This window comes from Pleurodeles waltl, chromosome 8, assembly GCF_031143425.1.
Source record: "Pleurodeles waltl isolate 20211129_DDA chromosome 8, aPleWal1.hap1.20221129, whole genome shotgun sequence".
Taxonomy (NCBI): domain Eukaryota; kingdom Metazoa; phylum Chordata; class Amphibia; order Caudata; family Salamandridae; genus Pleurodeles; species Pleurodeles waltl.
Genome location: NC_090447.1, coordinates 1,077,323,339 through 1,077,343,171, shown reverse-complemented (window position 1 = coordinate 1,077,343,171; position 19,833 = coordinate 1,077,323,339). Strand labels below are relative to the sequence as shown.

The following is a 19,833-nucleotide window of genomic DNA, read 5'->3' as shown; positions in this document are numbered from 1 at the left end:
CTAGGTGAATTGCAGCATCTGGGTCAGACCCACATGGAAAGACCCGCACACCTTGGAAAGTAACAGAGGATGGAGGAGACACCCTGAAAAGATCCAGAATTGCTAACCAAAAAACCTTTACCAACTGAGGGTTGAAACCTCAGACAGACCTGGGAACTATTTCTTTCTATGGCACTTTTTTATCATGGAAAGGTCTCATTGGCGAATGTTTGCTGGAAGATGACTCACCTTTGGAGAGCACCACTGCTTCTGAGTCTTAACCACCTCAGAAACTGGGTTCCTGGAAGTGCCAAAGTCACTGGTTGTGGTATCCTGCAAAACCTCAGACACCACATTCGGTCATAGTGAGAGTCTTCACATAGCACCAATTAGGAGACATCTGATATAGTCACTGTTGAAGGCTTAGGAATTCTGTAAAGGACGGAGAGCTCCAGGCTGCATCCATGAGGCATGGAAAAACTGAAAGTGACTTTAGCGTATCAGTAGGTACCTAATATACCCGCGTGATGTCACATTCGGAGGAGTCATGGCAGTAACCTTGAGGCACCACCTGGTAGTGCTAAGGAGTCACTGCTGCACACAGGATTTTCTGGACCAGTCTAAAAACCTTGAAGGAGTATTCATTAGGTGAGAAGCCTGTGGGAAGATGCAGTCATCAGAAATGTAAAAACATTTTTTTAAAAATCAGCACTTGGAAGACAGATTCTTCCTTAATCAAGCAAAGGGCAAAACCCCAAATCACTAGAACATTTTACAGTAACACACAGTCACATCGATTCCAAATCATTGTTATATTAAGTAATTCTAACGGGAAAGATAGATTCCATACAGAATGCAGTTTAGTCTATATTGTCCTGGTTACTTTATTCACGAAATGAATGTTTTCTCTAAACTACTGGACATAAAAAAAAACCTTATTCGTTGCAAAGAAAATACGAAGTAAAATTGCACATGAAGTGCTACATTTAAATCTTACAAAGAAAAAAGTCTTTTTTCTGTGATTAGACAACAGGAGTTCTTTATTGACTAAAGAAACTAATTTCAACTCTCATTTCATGCTGACGTGTGGCTTCCAATCTCGGATTGTTTGATTGTATTCATAGCAACGTCAAATAAACCCTGCTTTTAGCCGTAAAAAAATCAACATATGCAATTAAAGAGAAGTTTTCCTAGAGTCAATTCTAAGAAAAGGCAGGGAAGTATTGAAATGAAAACAGCAGGGTTACAGGTTTCCAGCAGGAAAATATTCAGTTAAAGAAAGCGCTGAAATGGAGAAATATACGAATCAAGAAAAATCAATTTCCTGTAACAAGACAACTCAGACCTACCATGAACATAGTCCTGAAGTTATTCAAGTCAGTGAAAAACTCCTCCACAGACACTTTCTTTGGATCTACCACATAGTACTCCGTGACCGCCTGATACAGCTTTTCCATGTTGACGTGCATTCTGGATAGTTTCTTGTAATTTTCTCTAACGGAGACAGCAAAGCTGTAAGCGAATGTTAAGTTCCAAACATTTCTTTTTTGGAGTTTCATCTTTTTTTCAAAATGGGTACCAATATATTTTCTGCAGATAAAAAAATCTCAAGACAAAGCTACAATTCGGTACAATCTACTGCGCCAAATCTCTCAGAACAGATCACATCCTGTACATTTACGTTATATTTTCTCAAATAACAATATTAGATTGATAACGACATCACCCCAAAATGCCAAAATTAGAAGGGGGGGGGGGAGGGCGCGAAGAAGGGAACACGGTTTGCAATTAACAAATCAAACCAGCGATTCCCTTAAATGCCGTCTAGCCAGAGTCCAACAAACCCATTCACTACACCTGCCTTTTTGTGGAGAACAGGCTCAAGTGTAGCCTAAAACACAATCAAAATGCTCACAACCAGCACCAGCACTCACACAGTGCTGGGAGGTGTGCCGCTGGGAGGTGTGCCACTGTGGTTTACTAAGTGTCCTGTTGCGGGGTTTTCATGTGCATGAATTTCCAGGTCTCGACAGCTTATGTTGGGAGCTGCACCTGAGAGGATGCGCCCTCCCTGCTTCATGAATAAACCATTTTAAACTGGAACAGACTGGTGCAAATATTCTACTCCCCAGCCCTTTGTTATCAGATATGGAGAGCTACGTCGCTCCCGGTCGGCGCCTGCATTTTGAGGGACAAATGGGAAAGTATCTTGGCGTCAAAACATTACTTCAGTGGGGGTTCAGAATTCATTGATTAACCCATAACAAGGGCACCATCGCTCCAGTAGGCAGCCACACACCCCTTCCCCTCTTCCTCTTATATATATATAAAAAAAAAAAAAAAAACAGAGCACAAACCTGAGACCTTAGTGCTACGGAGCTCCAAAGAGAGGCAGCAGTGTTGCTGTCCACTTAAATCAGGGCCAATGGAATTATGAACCTAATTACGCGACAAGAAATGGCAAATTTGCAGGAGGCTGGCTCTCTATGTAGTGTGCACATCTGGGCCCACTGTGCACAGTGTCTCAGTAACCACACGTTGGTTTACAGAGGTGAAAACTAGACCATCTAATGCTTTCATTTTTATGATAGCTTGTTGAGCAGTTAGGCTAATCTTGGCTTACTGCAAAGCATTTGTTGTACTCACAGTATCAATAAATGAAGACACACTCAAAGGTTTAACTCAAGACCAATTTACAAACATACTTCAGATTTTTATAACATTTTTAAGACCAAGATCATCCAAATTGGTTAAGTACTCTTTTAAGTTATGACTTTTCAAAGTTTAGCAAAAATAATCTTTTTATGCCTAATTACACATCATACGAATCAATGGGAGAAAACTTTAAAAATGCATATGAAATTATGCAATGTGTTTACCAATGTCTCCTTTTGTTCCTAGCTCAAGGCAGTCAGGATGTCCTGTGAGCCAGCCGGAGTAGTTCTGGCGGTTCCCGGTTTTGGCGGGAAGAGCTGCTGAAAATTCCATGGAGCTGGTGCAGGACCACTCTAGGGGACCACTTGGAAAATCAATGCACTGCTGGACTTTGAAGTAAGTCAGGTGAATCCGCTTGGAGTGCAGAGGTAGCAAGGGGTAGGGACCATTAGAGCACAGCTGGTTCTCCGGTGCAGGGCCTAGAGAGGCCCGGTGCAGAGCAGAGAGATGAGCCAAGAGCTGTGCGCAATGGTGCCCTTGGAAGCAGGAGGTAGGTCACTTTGAGGGTCATTTGCAGGTCAGCAGGGCCATTCTGGTGGGTGGTTCCTGAAGTCCCTCGACTAGGATTTCTTCCTGGTCCTTTAGGAGTCCGGAATGGACTTTCCTTCCTGGTGTTCAATGATGAGTGACCAAAACCTGGGGCTATTGGACGGTTCAGCCACTGGAAGTCGTAGTGCCACCAAAATTGGCACAGTTGCAGGTTTTGTCCTCATTTTCCATCGGGTGAAATTTGGTCTGGTTGCGGCATCTGTTTCCTTGGTCAGCAGCCAGTCAGAGAACTCGACTTCACTGGCCTTTTGATATTGGTTGCAGGAGAGTGATGACTTCACTCTGGAGGGAGATCTTTGACAATTTTTAGAAGAGTGGAGGTCCTCTGGGGATATTTAGACCCCATCCTATGTCCGAGCAACCCCTCAGTGACAATTGTTGAGTCCTTGGTGCAGTAGAGGCAGGGTTTGGTGGTGCCTTTGTTCTGGGACCCAGAGAGCAGGAGCTCTCACCCCAGGGCTCCAGAATCTTGTCTGGTGGTGGCAGGCTGGTTGTGAACTGCCAGCACCCATGCTAGTGTTAGTTAGCTTTGAAGGGGTCCCCTCTAAGGTGGCCCCTGGGTTCATTTTGCAATAAATCCAATACTGGTATCAGATTAGATTTAGCATTCTGAGTTGTTTGATACTAAACAACCCAGGTTTCAGAGTAGCCATCATGTAGCTATGAAACTCATACTGACCAGTATCCTGCACATGCATTTAAAATGGCTGCTCTGTTCACTTACTAAGTCCTAGGTTTGGCCAAGACACAGTAGGGGCATATTGCTCAATCATCTATGCCCACATATATAGTATAGTGCACCCTGCCCTAGGACTGGAAGGCCAGGCAGAGGGGTGACTTACCTATATTGCATGCAGTGTGTAGTGGGCAGGGTACACAGGCTGTGTGCCATCGAGTTTGCATTTTAGGATTGCATTTTGTGCTGCTGCCCTCAAGGACCTACCCTTAGTACCCCGTGCCCTGGGTATCTAAGTATCAACTACTATGGACTTTTAGTGCAAGCTAAAGATGTTGCCAATTGTATCAATATCTTTTCAATTTTCGAGAAAGAACACTGGCACTGGGGACCTGGTTAGCAGGATCCCAGCACACTCCACTCCACTCCAACTTGCACCCAGAAACCAGGCACAAAGTGTGTGTGTGTGGTGGGGCGGGGGGTGGGGGGAGGGGGGGGGAGGTTTACTGCAACAGGGTGCCAGTTTCCTACAAAATGAGATGCAATGCAGCACATTTTTCTGTTAGTATTCATAATCGTTTTATTTTTCATGTTAACACTGTCAGGGCAAAGGTTTCACCTCATTAGTTTAAGTTTAACTTCCAAATAAAGTAATAAGAAACTGAAAGATTGCCAGCTAAACTTTGCATAGGGCCTTCCAGTGCACTGCAACACATGCTGCAGAAATCCCAAACTTTTCATCCATTTGACCTAGAGCTACAAGTTACTTACCTTCGGTAACAAAATATCTGGTAGAGACATTCTAGTTGCAGATTCCTTACTTTAGAATTTACTCCAGGTGTTAGGCTGGATCTGGAGATTTTTCTTTGAGCAATACCCTTTCGTGTCGGCAGGGTGCGTCGGTCGACTCCGCGGTCGTTGTTGGCGTCGTGATGACATCGGGAGTAGTATATAGATGCCGCCCTTCCGCAGTGACGTCAGTTTCTTTTAACGACTTTCCATGCCAAAGCGCAGAGCCACTAAGAACACTTAGATTGGTGTGCCAGATCTAATGACCTGAAAGGGGGAATCCCTGTCCCTAGAAATCAGTTTGCAAGCAGGGAGGATGGGTGGGCGGTAAGGAATCTGCAACTAGAATATGTCTCTACCAGATATTTCGTTACTGAAGGTAAGTAACTTGTACATCTGACCGAGACTTCTAGTTGCAGATTCCTTACCTAAGAATAGATACCCAAGCAATGCCATCCTCGGTGGTGGGCTGCGAACCAAGATCATACTAGGAAGTCCTGCAGGACCGAACGACCAAAATAGCCGTCCGGAGGACCTGACTGTCCAGGCGGTAGTGCTTAGCAAACATGTGCAGGGACGCCCAAGTAGCTGCCTGGCAGATATCCAGAACAGGAACTCTGCGTGCTAACGCACTGGAAGCAGCAGTTTCTCTGTTGGAATCAGCATGCAAGCCTTCAGGAGGTTCCTGTATCGCCAAAGCGTAGCACATTTTGATTCAAAGAAGCACCCATCGAGAGATGGTGCGCTTTTGCACCGCCTTCCCTTTCTTCGCACCCACATACCCAACAAAGAGTTGATCGTCCACCTGGAAATCTTTAGTACGATTGTGGTAGTACGCCAATGTTCTTTTTGGGTCCAGACGGTGGAGTCTCTCCTCCTCATGGGAAGGATGTGGGGGTGCGTAGAAAGTAGGCAGAGTGATGGACGGGCCTACAATAAAAAGGGTGTAACCACCTTAGGAAGGAAGGAAGCCCTAGTGCGCAACACTACTTTGTCAGGGTGTACTGACAAGTATGGAGGTTTTGAGGAAAGGTCCTGAAGCTCAGTCACCCTGCGAGCAGAGGTGATAGCAACCAGAAAGACAGTTTTGAAGGAGAGGAGCCGCAAGGGACAATTATGCATTAGCTCAAAGGGGGCACACATCAAATAATTAAGTACAATATTAAGGTCCCACTGAGGCATGATAAATGGAGTGCGAGGAATAAATGGGTGAGCCCTTTTAGGAACCTACTCACAATAGGTGATTTAAAGAGTGAGGGCTGATCAGGTAGCCAAAGAAAAGACGAAATGGCAGATAAATATCCTTTAAGTGTGCCCAAAGCAGAACCCTGCTCGGCCAAAGAAAGAATGAACAGAAGAACCTTGGATAGAGGGGTGGAAATGGGATCAACAGATTTGTTGGTACACCATGCCACAAATTTACTCCAACGACAGGCGTATACAGTTTTGGTTGATGGACGCCTGGCAAAAGCCGTCAGCTGTCACCACTCAATCAGCATGCATGAATGCAGAGGTTGGACAGGTTCGGGTGAAGAACCATCCCCTGTTGCTACGACAGAGGATCCGCCCGAAGAGGCAGTCTGAGTGGAGGATCGATGGACATGCTCCATACCTCTGGATACACTCCTCCGTGCCCAGTCCGGAGCCACCAAGATGACTTGGATCCGGTCGTCCCTGATTTTCTTGAGAACTCTGGGCAGATGAGGTATAGGCGGAAAGAAGGCCGGAGTTCCACTCGAGACGAGGGAGTGCCGACTTGGAAACTCCAACGCGCAAATCAGCTGACATTGCGCGTTCTCTGCAGAGGTGAACAGATCTAACCAAGGCTCTCGCCACTGCTGAAAGAGACCTTGCGCCACCTCCGGATGGAGACACCATTTGTGATAGGCTGTGCATCGACGTCTGAGTTAGACCACTCTGATACTAAGGGAACCCGCCAGAAGTTGAACCATCAAGGTAATGCCCTGATGTTCCAGCCATGTCCAGAGGCCTAGTGCCTCCTGACAAAGGCTCCAGGACCCTACTCCGCCCTGTTTGTTGCAATACCACATGGCGGTAGTATTGTCTGTGAACACCTGCACGACTCGCCCTTTGAGAGAGGGAAGGAATTCTTGCAACACAAGCCTGATCAACCGGAGCCCCAGCACATTGATATGGAGCCCAGACTCCGCTGGAGACCAGAGTCCTCTGATCATCGCCTTTCCCATGTGGCCGCCCAAACCCAGAAGTGATGCATCTGTCACTTTAGAGAGATCTGGTTGGGGAAGGGAGAGGGATGTGCCGTGGATTCGAAAGCCACCACTGCAGGGCTTTCGCAGTCCCCTATGATATCTGGACCAGGTCGGAGTAATTCCCCTGATGCTGCGCCCATTGGAACTTCAGGTCCCACTGCAAAGCCTGCATATGCCATCTGGATGCAGGAGGCCACGAGGCACAGCAGCCTCAGTCAGTCTGACCGAAACCCAAGACTGAGGGCGAAAGATCAGCATCATAGCCTGAATGTCTTGGACTTGCTTTTCTGGAAGATAAGCCCCAAACTGCACTGTGTTCAGAACCGCTCCAATGAAAGGGAGCGACTGAGAGGGAGTCAGGTGTGACTTCGGCACGTTTATAGTGAACCCCAGCGTGTGCAGGAGGTTCGCCGTAGTTTGAAGGTGGGGGGACTACTTTCTGGGCGAGTCCACCTTCAGCAGCCAGTCGTCAAGGTAGGGGAAGACTGAGACCCCTAACCTGCGCAAATGAGCTACAACCACCGCCATCACTTTCGTGAACACCCGAGGGGCACTGGTAAGACCGAAGAGGAGCACCATAAACTGAAAGTGCTCGTGACCTACCACGAATCGTAGGAAACATCTGTGGGCAGGCAGGATGGGGATGTGAAAATAAGCGACCTGCAAGCCCAACGCTACCATCCAGTCTCCTGGGTCCAAGGCAGACAGAACCTGAGCCAGGGTGAGCATTTTGAATTTCTCCTTCTTGAGGAAGAAGTTTAGGTCCTGAAAGTCTAGGATAGGACGTAAGCCCTTGTCCTTTTTTGGTATCAAAAAGTAGCAGGAATAACAACCACAACCTACTTCTGGCACAGGGACCTTTTCTATAGCTCCTTTGGCCAAGAGAGCTGCGACTTCCTGTCGGAGAAGCGCCAAATGATCCTCTGGAAGGTGACTGAAGGATGGTGGAATGGGTGGTGGAGCAGATTTTAAATGGGGGGGGGGATAGCCCTTTGGAACGATCTGCAAAACCCACCTGTCCGTGGTGATATTTTCCCAGTGGGGCAGGTTCTGGCTAATCCTGCCACCAACTGGACGGCAGTGAGGGGACGGACTAGGAGGGTTTGGAGGCTGCAGCGGGGGCAGAGGTGGACTGGGCAGACCTCTGGTTCCCTGTCCCATGGCCACGTGGGATTCCGCGTCCCCGGCCACGCAGAGGCTGAACAGCGTGCGCGGCCTGGTGGCTGGGTGGAGAACGTAACAGGGAGCCCCTTCTGTGGCCACAAAAGGGGTGAAAAGTGGACTGTGGTGGGCGAGGGGCAGAGGAAAGACCGAGTGCAAGGAAATGCCTCCTTCGCATGGTTACCCCCAGACATTTTGCCTTTTGTTGATGCCAGTTATGATTGAAAGTGTGCTGAGACCCTGCTAACCAGGCCCCAGCACCAGTGTTTCTTCCCTAAACTGTAACTTTGTTCCCACAATTGGCACAGCCCTGGCACACAGATAAGTCCCTTGTAAATGGTACCCCCGGCACCAAGGGCCCTGTTGCCAGGGAAGGTCTCTAAGGGCTGCAGCATGTCCACCCTGGGGACCCCTCACTCAGCACATGCACACTGCCTCACAGCTTGTGTGTGCTGGTGGGGAGAGAATGACTAAGTCGACATGGCACTCACCTCAGAGTGCCATGCCAACTCCACACTGCCTGTGGCATAGGTAAGTCACCCCTCTAGCAGGCCTTACAGCCCTTAGGCAGGGTGCACTATACCACAGGTGAGGGCATATGTGCATGAGCACTATGCCCCTACAGTGTCTAAGCAAAACCTTAGACATTGTAAGTGCAGGGTAGCCGTAACAGTATATGGTCTGGGAGTCTGTCAAATACAAACTCCACAGTTCCATAATGGCTATACTGAAATCTGGGAAGTTTGGTATCAAACTTCTCAGCACAATACATGCACACTGATGCCAGTGTGGGCTTTATTGTAAAATACATCCAGAGGGCATCTTAGAGATGTCCCCTGAATAACAGTCCGACTCCTAGTGCTAGGCTGATCAGTTTCTGCCAGCCTGCCACAACCAGAGGAGTTTCTGGCCACATGGGGTGAGTGCCTTTGTCACTCTATGGCCAGGCACAAAGTCTGTACTGGGTGGAGGTGCTTCTCACCTCCCCCTGCAGGAACTGTAACACCTGGCTGTGAGCCTCAAAGGCTCATGCCTTTTGTTACAGCACCCCAGGGCATCCTAGCTAGTGGAGATGCCCACCCCTCTGGCCACTGCCCCCACTTTTGGCAGCAATGCAGGAGAGGATAGTGAGAAAAACAAGGAGGAGTCACCTACCAGTCAGGACAGCCCCTAAGGTGTCCTGAGCTGAGGTGACCCCCTGCCTTTTGAAATCCTCCATCTTGAGATTGGAGGATATAGGATTAGAGATGTGCCCTCCTCCCCTCAGGAAGGAGGCACAAAGAGAATGTAGCTACCCTCCAGGACAGTAGTCATTGGCTACTGCCCTCCTGACCTAAACACACCCCTAAATTTATTATTTAGGGGCGACCCTGAACCCAGGAAATCAGATTCCTGCAACCTACACAAAGAAGAAGGATTGCTGACCTGAAAGCCCTGCAGAGACGACGGAGATGATAACTGACTTGACCCCAGCCCTACTTGCCTGTCTCTAGATTCGAAGAACCTGGACAGCGATGCATCCGACAGGGACCAGCGACCTCTGAGGGCTGAGAGGACTGCCCTGAACTGAAGGACCAAGAAACTCTTGAGAACAGCAGCACTGTTCACCAACAGCAAAATGTTTGCAACTTTGAAACAACTTTTAAAGAAATCACTCTTCCCGCCGGAAGCGTGAGATTTCACACTCTGCACCCGTCGCACCGGGCTCGAGCTCCAGAGAACTAACACTGCAGAAAGGACTCCCAGGCGACTGCGACTTCGTGAGTAACCTGAGTCGACCCCCCTGCACCCCCACATCGACACCTGCAGAGAGGACCAGGGGCACCCCCTGACCGCAACTGCCTGGTAACAAAGAACCCGGCACCTGGACCAAGCACTGCACCTGCAGCCCCCAGGACCGAAAGGAACCAACTTCCAGTGCAGGAGTGACCAGCAGGCGGCCGTCTTCCTAGCCCAGTTAGTGGCTGGCCCGAGAAGCCCCCCTGTGCCCTGCCTGCATCACCTAAGTGACCCTTGGGTCCCTCTTTTGCTTCCTATAGCAAACCCAACACCAACTTTGCACACTACACCCGGACGCCCCTGTGCCGCTGAGGGTGTGTTTTTTGTGCCTGTTTCTGTCCCCCCCCCCAGTGCTCTACAAACACCCAACCCCCGGTCTGCTCCCTGAGGAGCAGGTACTTACCTACCAGCAGACTGGAACCGGAGCACCCCTGCTCCCCATAGGCGCCTATGTGTTTTGGGCCCTCCTTTGATCTCTGCACCTGACCGGCCCCATGTTGCTGGTGCAGTGACTTGTGGGTTGCTTTGAACCCCCAACGGTGGGCTGCCTATGCCCAGGAGACAGACTGTGTAAGTGCTTTACTTACCTTCAAAAAACAAAACCAAACTTACCTCCCCCAGGAACTGTTGATTTTTGCACTGTGTCCACTTTAAAAATAGCTTATTGCCATTTTAACCTATACAGTGTGTAATACTGCTTTAATTCAAAGTTCCATACTTACCTGTGTGAAGTACCTTGCATTTTATGTATTTACTTCAAATCTTGAATCTTGTGGTTCTAAAATAAATTAAGAAGATTTTTTTTTATATAACAACTATTGGCCTGGAGTTAAGTCTTTGAGTGTATGTTCCTCATTTATTGCCTGTGTGTATACAACAAATGCTTAACACTACCCTCTGATAAGCCTACTGCTCAACCACACCACAAAATAGAGCATTGGAATTATCTAATTTTGCCACCATCAACCTCTAAGGGGAACCCTTGGACTCTGTGCACACTATCTCTCACTTTGAGATAGTATATACAGAGCCAACTTCCTACACAGAGGGACCGAGCCTCTCCAAGGCCGAGTCCGCTCTGTCTCCGAAGATAGAGGAGCCATCAAAGGGCATGTCCATGAGTGACTGTTGAACATCCCCAGAAAAACACAAAGTACGTAACCAGGTGTGGTGTCGTAAGGCCACTGTCGTAACAATCAATCTGCCCAGAGAGTCGTCGTGTCTAGCCCACAACAGATTGTGAACTTTGCCGCATCTCTCACATCATTCACAGCTTGGGAGACAATAGCACGGGCCTCCTCCGGTATCTGCGGCAGGACTTGCGCCACCGTATCCCACAAAGAGTGGATATACCGACCCAAAAGGCATGCAGTGTTCACAGTCCGCAGAGCGAGGCTGGAGGAAGAAAACAACTTCTTGCCAAACTGTTCCAGGCTTTTGGATTCCCTATCCGGGGGTGCGGAAGGGAATGCGCCTGAAGAAGAGGAAGCCTGGATAACATGACTCTCAGGCGTAGGGTGTTGGGACAGGAATTTTGGGTCGATAGTCCTTTTCACAGGAGACCCTGTGTTGGGTGTGGACCATGCACCCAAAAGGACATCGGCGAGGGCTTCATTAAACAGCAAAAGGGGTTCTGAAGTAGAAGCCCCAGGCTGAAGCACCACCGTCAGGAGATTAGACCTGACTTCAACAGTGGGAAGCTCGAGACTAAGTACCTCAGCCGCCCTACTGACCACCATACCATAAGTTGCTCCCTCCATCGCAGCCACGGTAGGAGGAGACAGCATGCCAGCATCAGGAGAAGTATTCAGACCACTGGCTTCACCCAATTCCTGAGCCCAGTCCATAGAAGGGTCATCCTGGTATTCATAAGGGTCCAGGGACCCCCCCCAATCCCTCCCCATATTCATACGCATAAGAAAAAAGGGTCCAAATCCGACATGGAGCAAATAGGCCCCATCGAAGTCGGCGTCGGCCGACGCCGCACCGACTCCAAGTCGTCAGGGAGAAGAATTGGGTCGACGTCGATAGTGGGCACTACCGACGTCGGGAGCGTTAATAAATCGACCCAGCGCTGGGGAAGGTCTCAAGGGTGCGACCGTGCCGGTGCAGATACGGGAACGGATCCGGAGGTGACCTCGGTGGTCGGAGCTGAAGCCGCTGGCGCGGAACCCAAAGGCCCCTCAGCCGAACCTCTTTGGCCCGAATGTGCTGTATCGGTGTCCTACCACCCAAATATGAGGCGCATGGCCTCATAAAACTCTTTAAGCTGGGCAGGGGCCGCTTCGGTAAACTCTGGGAAGCGCGGAGCCGACCCAGACGCAGGATCCGAGGACGGTGGCATTGTGCGTGGATGCTCCTCCCGTGTCGGCCGAGCGACGGGGCAAAGTCGGAGAGCGATAGGACTTCTTCGACTTCTTTTTCTTCTTACCTTGACCAGAGGACATGGAAGAAGACGAGTGGTGATGAATCCGTGACCGATCTCGAGACCTTCCTCTCAAGCGAGACCAGGACCTGCACGGAGTCGAGTGCCAGTCTGCCATAAGCTTTAGGGACAGCTCCCTCAAAGCCTTCGGGTGCATGGCCCGGCACTCAGAGCACGACTTCGGGTCGTGGTTGCACTTGAGGCACCACAAACAAACCGGATGAGGATCTGTCACCGACATCGTATGATGGCAGTCCTTGCATGGCTTGAACCCGGTCTTCGGGGACATCCTTGATGCACCAAATAATAATCCCGGCGTCATCACGACGACGTCAGGGTACTGCTCGAAGAAAAATCTCCGGATCCGGTCTGACACCTGGGGGACATTCTAAGGTAAGGAATCTGCAACTAGAAGTCTCTATCAGATACATTTTTAAAAAGAAAATCTGCAGATTATACAGCAGATGATGGATTATGTGGCAGAAGCAGCACATCCAAAATTATGCAGAAAACGCTCCACCATCACAATTTCAGGGGCCTGGAAAAAAATATTCAGCTAATCACTGCTTGTTACTATTACAAACCCTTATTTCTCAATTGCTTTTTTACATATAACAGCATACTGCTAAAAATCAAATCCACTAACTTCCTTTCAAAACTTTTTAAGTGACAATCATATCAGTCTGCATGCACGGAGCTGAAAGGAGGGGTGGTTAAAAAATGTTCTCTGTGGAATGATGTAGGAACCTGGCTCTGTATATACCATATCAAAATGAGATATAGTGTGCATAGAGTCCAGGTGTTCCCTAGAGGCTTAACAGAGACTAAAATAGATAACACTAATGCTCTCTTTTGTGGTAGTGTGGTTGAGCAGGTAGGCTTATCAGAGGGTAGTGCAAAGCATTTGTTGTACACACACATACAACAGAAGAAGCACAAACTCATTGACTTAACTCCAGACCAATGGCTTTTATATAGCAAAAAATATATTTTCTTTATTTTTAGAACCACATAGCAGTTAAGTACCTTAAAAGATTTGTATTTCACACAGGTATCAACAGTACTTTGTTTGTAATCTGTAGGTAATACACTTCTTGAAATATTGGCAATTATCTATTTTAAAAATGGACACAGGATTTCCAGAAACAGTTCCGGGGGGGAAGAAAAGTTAGATCGGTTTACAGGTAAATACAACACTTACAGTTTCAGTCTCCTGGTTTTAGGAAGTCCACCGGTTAGGGCACAAGTTAACCCCAAACACCCACCACCAGCAACACATGCCAGCCGGGTGTAGAGGTTAAAGATGAGCAATTTTAACGTGGGCTCCTATGGAGACAGGGAGTATTTGGAATCAGGCCACCCTGCAGGTAAGTACTCGCGGCTCAGGGGCAGACCTGGGGGGACTGAAGGAACACAGGAGAGGCCACAGGTAGGCACCAAACACACACCCTCAGCGGCACATGGGTGGCTGGGTGCAAACAGGACGTCGGGCTTCCAATGCTGGTCTATGTGGAGACCCCGGGGGTCACTCAGAGGCTGCAGGCGAGGTCCAGGGGGGTGTCTCGAGCACACAGCTGTTCGGACAGGGAGGAGGGCTGCCTGCTGAACGTACCTGCACCATGGGGTCGGTTTCTCCAAGGCCTGGGGGCTGCGAGTTAAGGTGTCTTTAGGCGTTGGATATCTTCATCCGGAGCTTCGCAGTCAGGGGGGTCCTCGGGATTCCCTCTGCAGGCTTCGTGATGGAGGGGTGGAGAGATCAACCTAGGGTGGTCACTTCCTCAGAATTGCCTGGGGATCCTCTCTAGGTGGTTGGACCACTTGGAGCTGGTTGGACCACCTGGACCGTAGGCGTCGGGTGCAGAGTGGTTAGGACTCACACTTCCGGAGTGAGGTGGGAGTCCTTGTTGGTTTTTCTTAGACTTAGGCACTGTAATCCAAGGCTTGAGCCTTTGAGGCTCACCGCCAGGTGTAACAGTTCCTGTAAAGGGGGGTGGGGGGAGGTGTAAAGCACCTCCACCCAGGCAAGGCTTTGTTTCTGACCACAGAGAGCACAAAGGCTATCACCCCATGTGGTCAGAACGTGTCTGAATGTGGAAGGCTGGCAGAGACCGGTCAGTCCTACACTAGCAGTTTGGCTAACATACAGGGGGCATCTCTAAGATGCCCTCTGTGTGCATTTTTAAATAAATCTCACAATGGTATCAGTGTGGGTTTATTGTGCTGAGGAGTTTGATACCAAACTTCCCAGTATTCAGTGAAGCTATTATGGAGCTGTGGAGTTCGTAATGACAAACTCCCAACCTATATACTCAGTATGGCCACACTGCACTTAAAATATCTAAGAATGGACTTAGACACTGTAGGGGCATATTGCTCATGCAGCAATGCCCTCATCTGTGGTATAGTGCACCCTGACTTAGGGCTGTAAGTCCTGCTAGAGGGGTGACTTACCTATGCCACAGGCAGTGGTTTGTGGACATAGCACCCTCAGAGGGGTTCCATGTCAACTTTGCCTTTTTCTCCTCACCAGCAGACACAAGTTTCAAGGCAGTGAGCATGTGCTTGGTGAGGGGTCCCCTAGGGTGGCATAATACATGCTGCAGCCCTTAGAGACTTTCCCTGGCAACAGGGCCCTTGGTACCATGGGTACCTTTTACAAGGGACTAATCTGTGTGCCAGGGTTGTGCCAAATGTAGAAACAAAGGTACCGTTTTTGGGAAAGAACACTGGCACTAAGGACTGATTAGCAGGGTCCCAGCACACTTTCAATCAAAGTTGGCACCAACACTAGGAAAAAAGTGGGGAGGGGGTAACCATGCCAACAGTGGCACTTTCCAACAACTGATCTCTCCCAGGCTTGAAGATTACCGTTTAATGACTGCTATTGCCAGGGGTGTATCTTTTTTGTTTTTGAGGGGGGGTATTATACCCCCTAATAACTTTATTCTGTAATAAATAGTTGGATACAGGTACTTTAAGTCAGGTATAGTAAGGTGTTTGTCGTATTTCACTTGGGAGTTTTACATACATACACATGCAGACAAAAACACCCACACAAACAGACACCTGTTTTAAAGGTCTTAAAATGTTTTATTTTACAAAATGTTGAGTTTTAAGCACCCCTCACAGACGGCACTCGTCTCCCTTCTGACTGCTCAAGCCCCCCTGAACTGCCTTGCTTCTTCTCATATAATGCATTTTAACCAGCGTGGTTGTTGGGAAATCTGAAACTCACACCCAACAATCTTTCTGCCCAAGCTATGCCCCTAGCCATTGCTGAGAAGGTGAATGGTGGGTAAAGCAGGTGGCGTGGCGTGCATTATTGGTTTTCAATCTTTGAAAAAGAAGCAAATCAGCCTCGGCTATGAGGAGAGCAGACTAAACATTCTCTGCGGTCTACTGGCGTTTGGTTTTTCACATAAAAATAATTGGCTGCTCCAAATGTTAAAGATTCTTGAAAGCAATGCCTCTGCCTTTAAATAGCGCATACATACAGAGACCGCCTCAAGGCACTTTCTCACCAACCAGTGCAGAATATGGCTTCTTTTTTTGTATATTTATGTCTTATTTACCATAGGTTCATCCTGGTGATGGATAGGCTACACAAAAGGTCAATATGAGGCGGCACACAGCTCATAGCACCGATGTAGCACCTAGAGATCAAGAAGCCTCCTGGGGTCCAGGGGTGGAGGTAATGTGCCCCAAAGTAGGGAGGCTGTGGGGAGCACGGTCCTACCTAATACAATGGCTTGATGTTAAGGAACATTATGTTTACAAGATCTAAAGAAGGGCACATCTAACTTGAAGAGCTGTAGAACTGAACACAAAGATTCTGACATTGAAGAAGTGTAAAAGTAAGAAACAATCAAGAATGAGGGGTTTAACTATAATCAATTGGGGCAAACGGATATATAAAACACTAAACAAGCATTGGCAAAGCCAATGAGTCTCACTTATGGGACCTATTGGTTTTGCCAACAGTTTTTAGCAAAGCTGTGCAGCATAGCTGAGGATGAAACCAAAAATAAAAGCATTATGGTGAGCAGCATCATTCTGTAGGCTTTTTTAAAATTTCTAATGTGAGTTGGATGGCTCAAACAAAACAAAAGCAGTGCAGAAGCACTTTTTTCTTTTTTTCCAAGGCACTTATGGGGGAAGCAACAAGGGGAGGGGGTAGGATGCAGCAAGGGTGGTCGGAATCAATATGAATGACGGAGGACAGACGCAACACTGATGCAATGGGTGGGGGAAGAAACACAGAGTGAGGGCAGAAGCAACACAGGCGAGAGAGGAAAGTTGAGAGCTGGGGGAGAGAAGTCCACTGGCTAGAGAGGGGAACATGGAGCTGAGTGGAGGAGAGGGGAGAAGCACACATGCGAGAAAGCAATGGAGGGAGAAGCACAACAAGGAGGGAGCGAAGCTCAAGTTCGAGAGTATGTAAAATGGAGGAGGGAAACAAAGCACACAGACACATAAGAGGCACCTCCCTCTCATGGAGTGCTTAACCAAAGAGCAAAAAGTAGTGCAGGAAAAGTAAGAAGTGGAAGAACAAAAGTAATTTATTCAGGATCCATGGGACGGACAAAAAGAGGAAGGAATGGCCACCGAAGTTGACAAATAAAAAGCAAGCAAATAAGGGTGATAATAAAGCCAACCAACTTTAAGAAATGGGCAGGTATTAAGACCACTGTAAGCGGACAATACATCTTTTCGGATATAGCCTGTGCAGGTAGGTGAGACCTAAAATACTTTAAGAATATGAACCGAAGTTTTGTACAGCTGAATTAAAAATGTTAGTTATGATCTAATTATTGGCAAAGAAGAACCATAATGTCACGGAATGCATCCACATCTTATTCTCTGGTTTACATGGGAAAAAACAATAAAGCAATGAGCCAAGGCAGACAATACCCTATTACAAAGAGAAGAAAAACAAGTACTGACAAAACAACCTTTTTGGGGAAAAAAGTCCCCTGCATTACGACCGATGTGTACCCCCTACCCTGAGTACACCAGCTGCACCCATATCTGGATCCCTGACACTGGCTTTTGGTCGTGGAATACCGTGTTCCTTGGGCAGACACCATGTCTTAGGCCTCTCCCATGGTAATGCGGTCTTGTTAGATCAGGAGGGATGCACCAAGAGATACCATTCTAGTAGTAGAGAGATACTCCCCTTACCAGGAGTTAAGTGACACGAGTGAGGTGGTGGCAGCAGACCCGTTTTGTGCTTCATTAGAGTGTTAACAGGCCTTTTTAAACTACGTCACTGGAGTGGGCCTATTGGCCCACTCATGAATAGGTTAAACAGCTGCCTACTTAACTCACTCTTGGCATACACCGTGACATTATGAAGTGATGGGCAGTTTGAGATGCTTGTGTGTGCATGCTGGGTTGTGTGTGTGCCTGTGTGTGGTACAGACCATGGAGGACTGTTGGTTCCATTGCAAAAGCACAGGGCCTGGAAAGGTTAGTTGGAGGTGAGGATTGTAAAACCAGACAGTAGAGGTGGATTGCTGACATTCTTGAAAGCTGGGTGGGAGGAAGGGGAGCAATGCATTTTATGTGCACATCAAAGGTCTTTGAATCACAAAACTGTTACTGATCCATTGGGCTGGGCTCAATGTCAGGCAAGATGGTGGGTCTGATAAAGTTGGCAGTGTAGGACCAGGGAATCATAAGAGAGATGAAGGTTTAGGCACCTGAGAGGTGTAGTTCAGTGGCGACTGGAAGCCAAGTGTGATCCCCATTTACACGCTCAACCTGTGTAATGGATCAGTTAGAACTGCAGATATTCCTGAAGTGGCAGACAGGCCTGGTGACAGAGGGCAGTAAAGAGATGAGGACACTTCAAGGACCAGGCACTAAATTACATCTGTGTCTGGATATGGACTATAAAAGTAGAAATCTGAGTTTCACAAACTGCTCATCTCAAAGTGAGAGATAGTGTGCACAGAGTCCAAGGGTTCCCCTTAGAGGTTGATAGTGGCAAAATTAGATAATACTAAGGCTCTATATTTTGTGGTAGTGTGGTGAGCAGTAGGCTTATCAGAGGGTAGTGTTAAGTATTTGTTGTACACACACCGGCAATAAATGAGGAACACACACTCAAAGACTTAACTCACAAGATTCAAGATTTGAAGTAAGTACATAAAATGCAAGGTACTTCACACAGGTAAGTAAAGAACTTTGATTCAAAGCAGAAGTACACACAGTTTAGGTTAAAATGGCAATAAGCTATTTTAAAAGTGGACACAGTTCAAAAATCAACAGTTCCTGAAGGAGGTAAATTTGGTTATTTTTCTCCAGTAAGCAAAGCAGTTACACTGTCAGTCTCCTGGGCATAGGCAGCCCACTGTTGGGAGTTCAAGGCAACCCCAAAGCCCCAGCACCAGCAACAAAGGGCCGGACAGGTGCAGAGGTCAAAGGAAGGCCCAAAACACATAGGCAACTATGAAGTACAGGAGTGCTCTGGTCCTAGTCTGCTTACAGGTAAGTACCTGCGTCCTCGGGGAGCAGACCAGGGGGGGGGTTTGTAGAGCACTGGTGGGGACACACACAAGCCCACAAAATACACCCTCAGTGGCACAGGGGCGGCAGGGTGCAGTAGGCAAAGTAGGCATTGGGTTTGCTATTGAAAGTAGTAGAGGGACCCGGGGGTCACTTATGCGATGCAGGCAGGGCACAGGGGGGCTTCTCGGGCCAGCCACCGACTGGGCTAGGATGAGGGCTGCCTGCTGATCACTCCTGCACTAGTAGGTGGTTCCTCTCGGAATTGGGGGCTGCAGGTGCAGTGCTTGGTCCAGGCATCGGGTTCCTTGTTACTAGTCAGTCGCAGTCAGGGGGAGCCTCTGGATCCTCTGCAGGCATCGCTGTAGGGGTGCGGGGGGGGTCGACTTAGGGTACCCACGTTGTCGTAGTCATCTGGGAGTCCTCTCTGCGGTGTTGGTTCTCCTGAACTGGGGCGTCGGGTGCAGTGTGAGAAATCTCACGCTTCCGGCGGGAAGAGAGAGTTCTTTAAAAGTTGTTTCTTTGTTGCAAAGCGGTTGCAGGTTTTGAACTCTGCCGCTTTTCTCAGGAGTTTCTTGGTACTTTGGGTAGAGGGCAGTCCTCTGAGTCCTCAGAGGTTGCTGGTCCCTGTCGGATGCATCGCTGTGCAGATTCTTTAAGTATGGAGACAGGCCGGTAGGGCTGGGGCCAAGTCAGTTGTCGTCTCCTTCGTCTCTGCGGTGCTTTCTGGTCAGCAGTCCTCCTTCTTGCTGTAGGTTGCAGTAATCTGATATCCTGGGTTCAGGGTCGCCCCTAAATACTAAACTTAGGGGTGTGTTTAGGTCAATCAATCAAGAAATTTGTATAGCGTGCTACTCACCCGGAGGGTCTCAAGGCGCTGGGGGAGAGGGGACCGCTACTGCTCGAACAGCCAGGTCTTGAGTTGCTTCCTGAAGGAGAGGTGGTCTTGGGTCAGACGGAGGTGGATGGGGAGGGAGTTCCAAGTCTTGGCTGCCAGGTAGGAGAAGGATCTTCCTCCC

General features: G+C 48.4%; 1 protein-coding gene across 4 annotated transcripts in view; it reads right to left on the bottom strand.

The window, feature by feature from the left end:
• The window catches only part of DIAPH3 (diaphanous related formin 3), a 1,960,340-nt gene that overhangs the window by 514,511 nt on the left and 1,425,996 nt on the right, over positions 1 to 19,833 (bottom strand). For all 4 annotated transcript variants that reach the window (XM_069205304.1, XM_069205305.1, XM_069205302.1 and 1 more), the window contains one exon: positions 1,329 to 1,494. In XM_069205304.1, the coding sequence (XP_069061405.1) occupies positions 1,329 to 1,494 (166 nt within the window). The remainder of the gene's footprint in view (positions 1 to 1,328; positions 1,495 to 19,833) is intronic.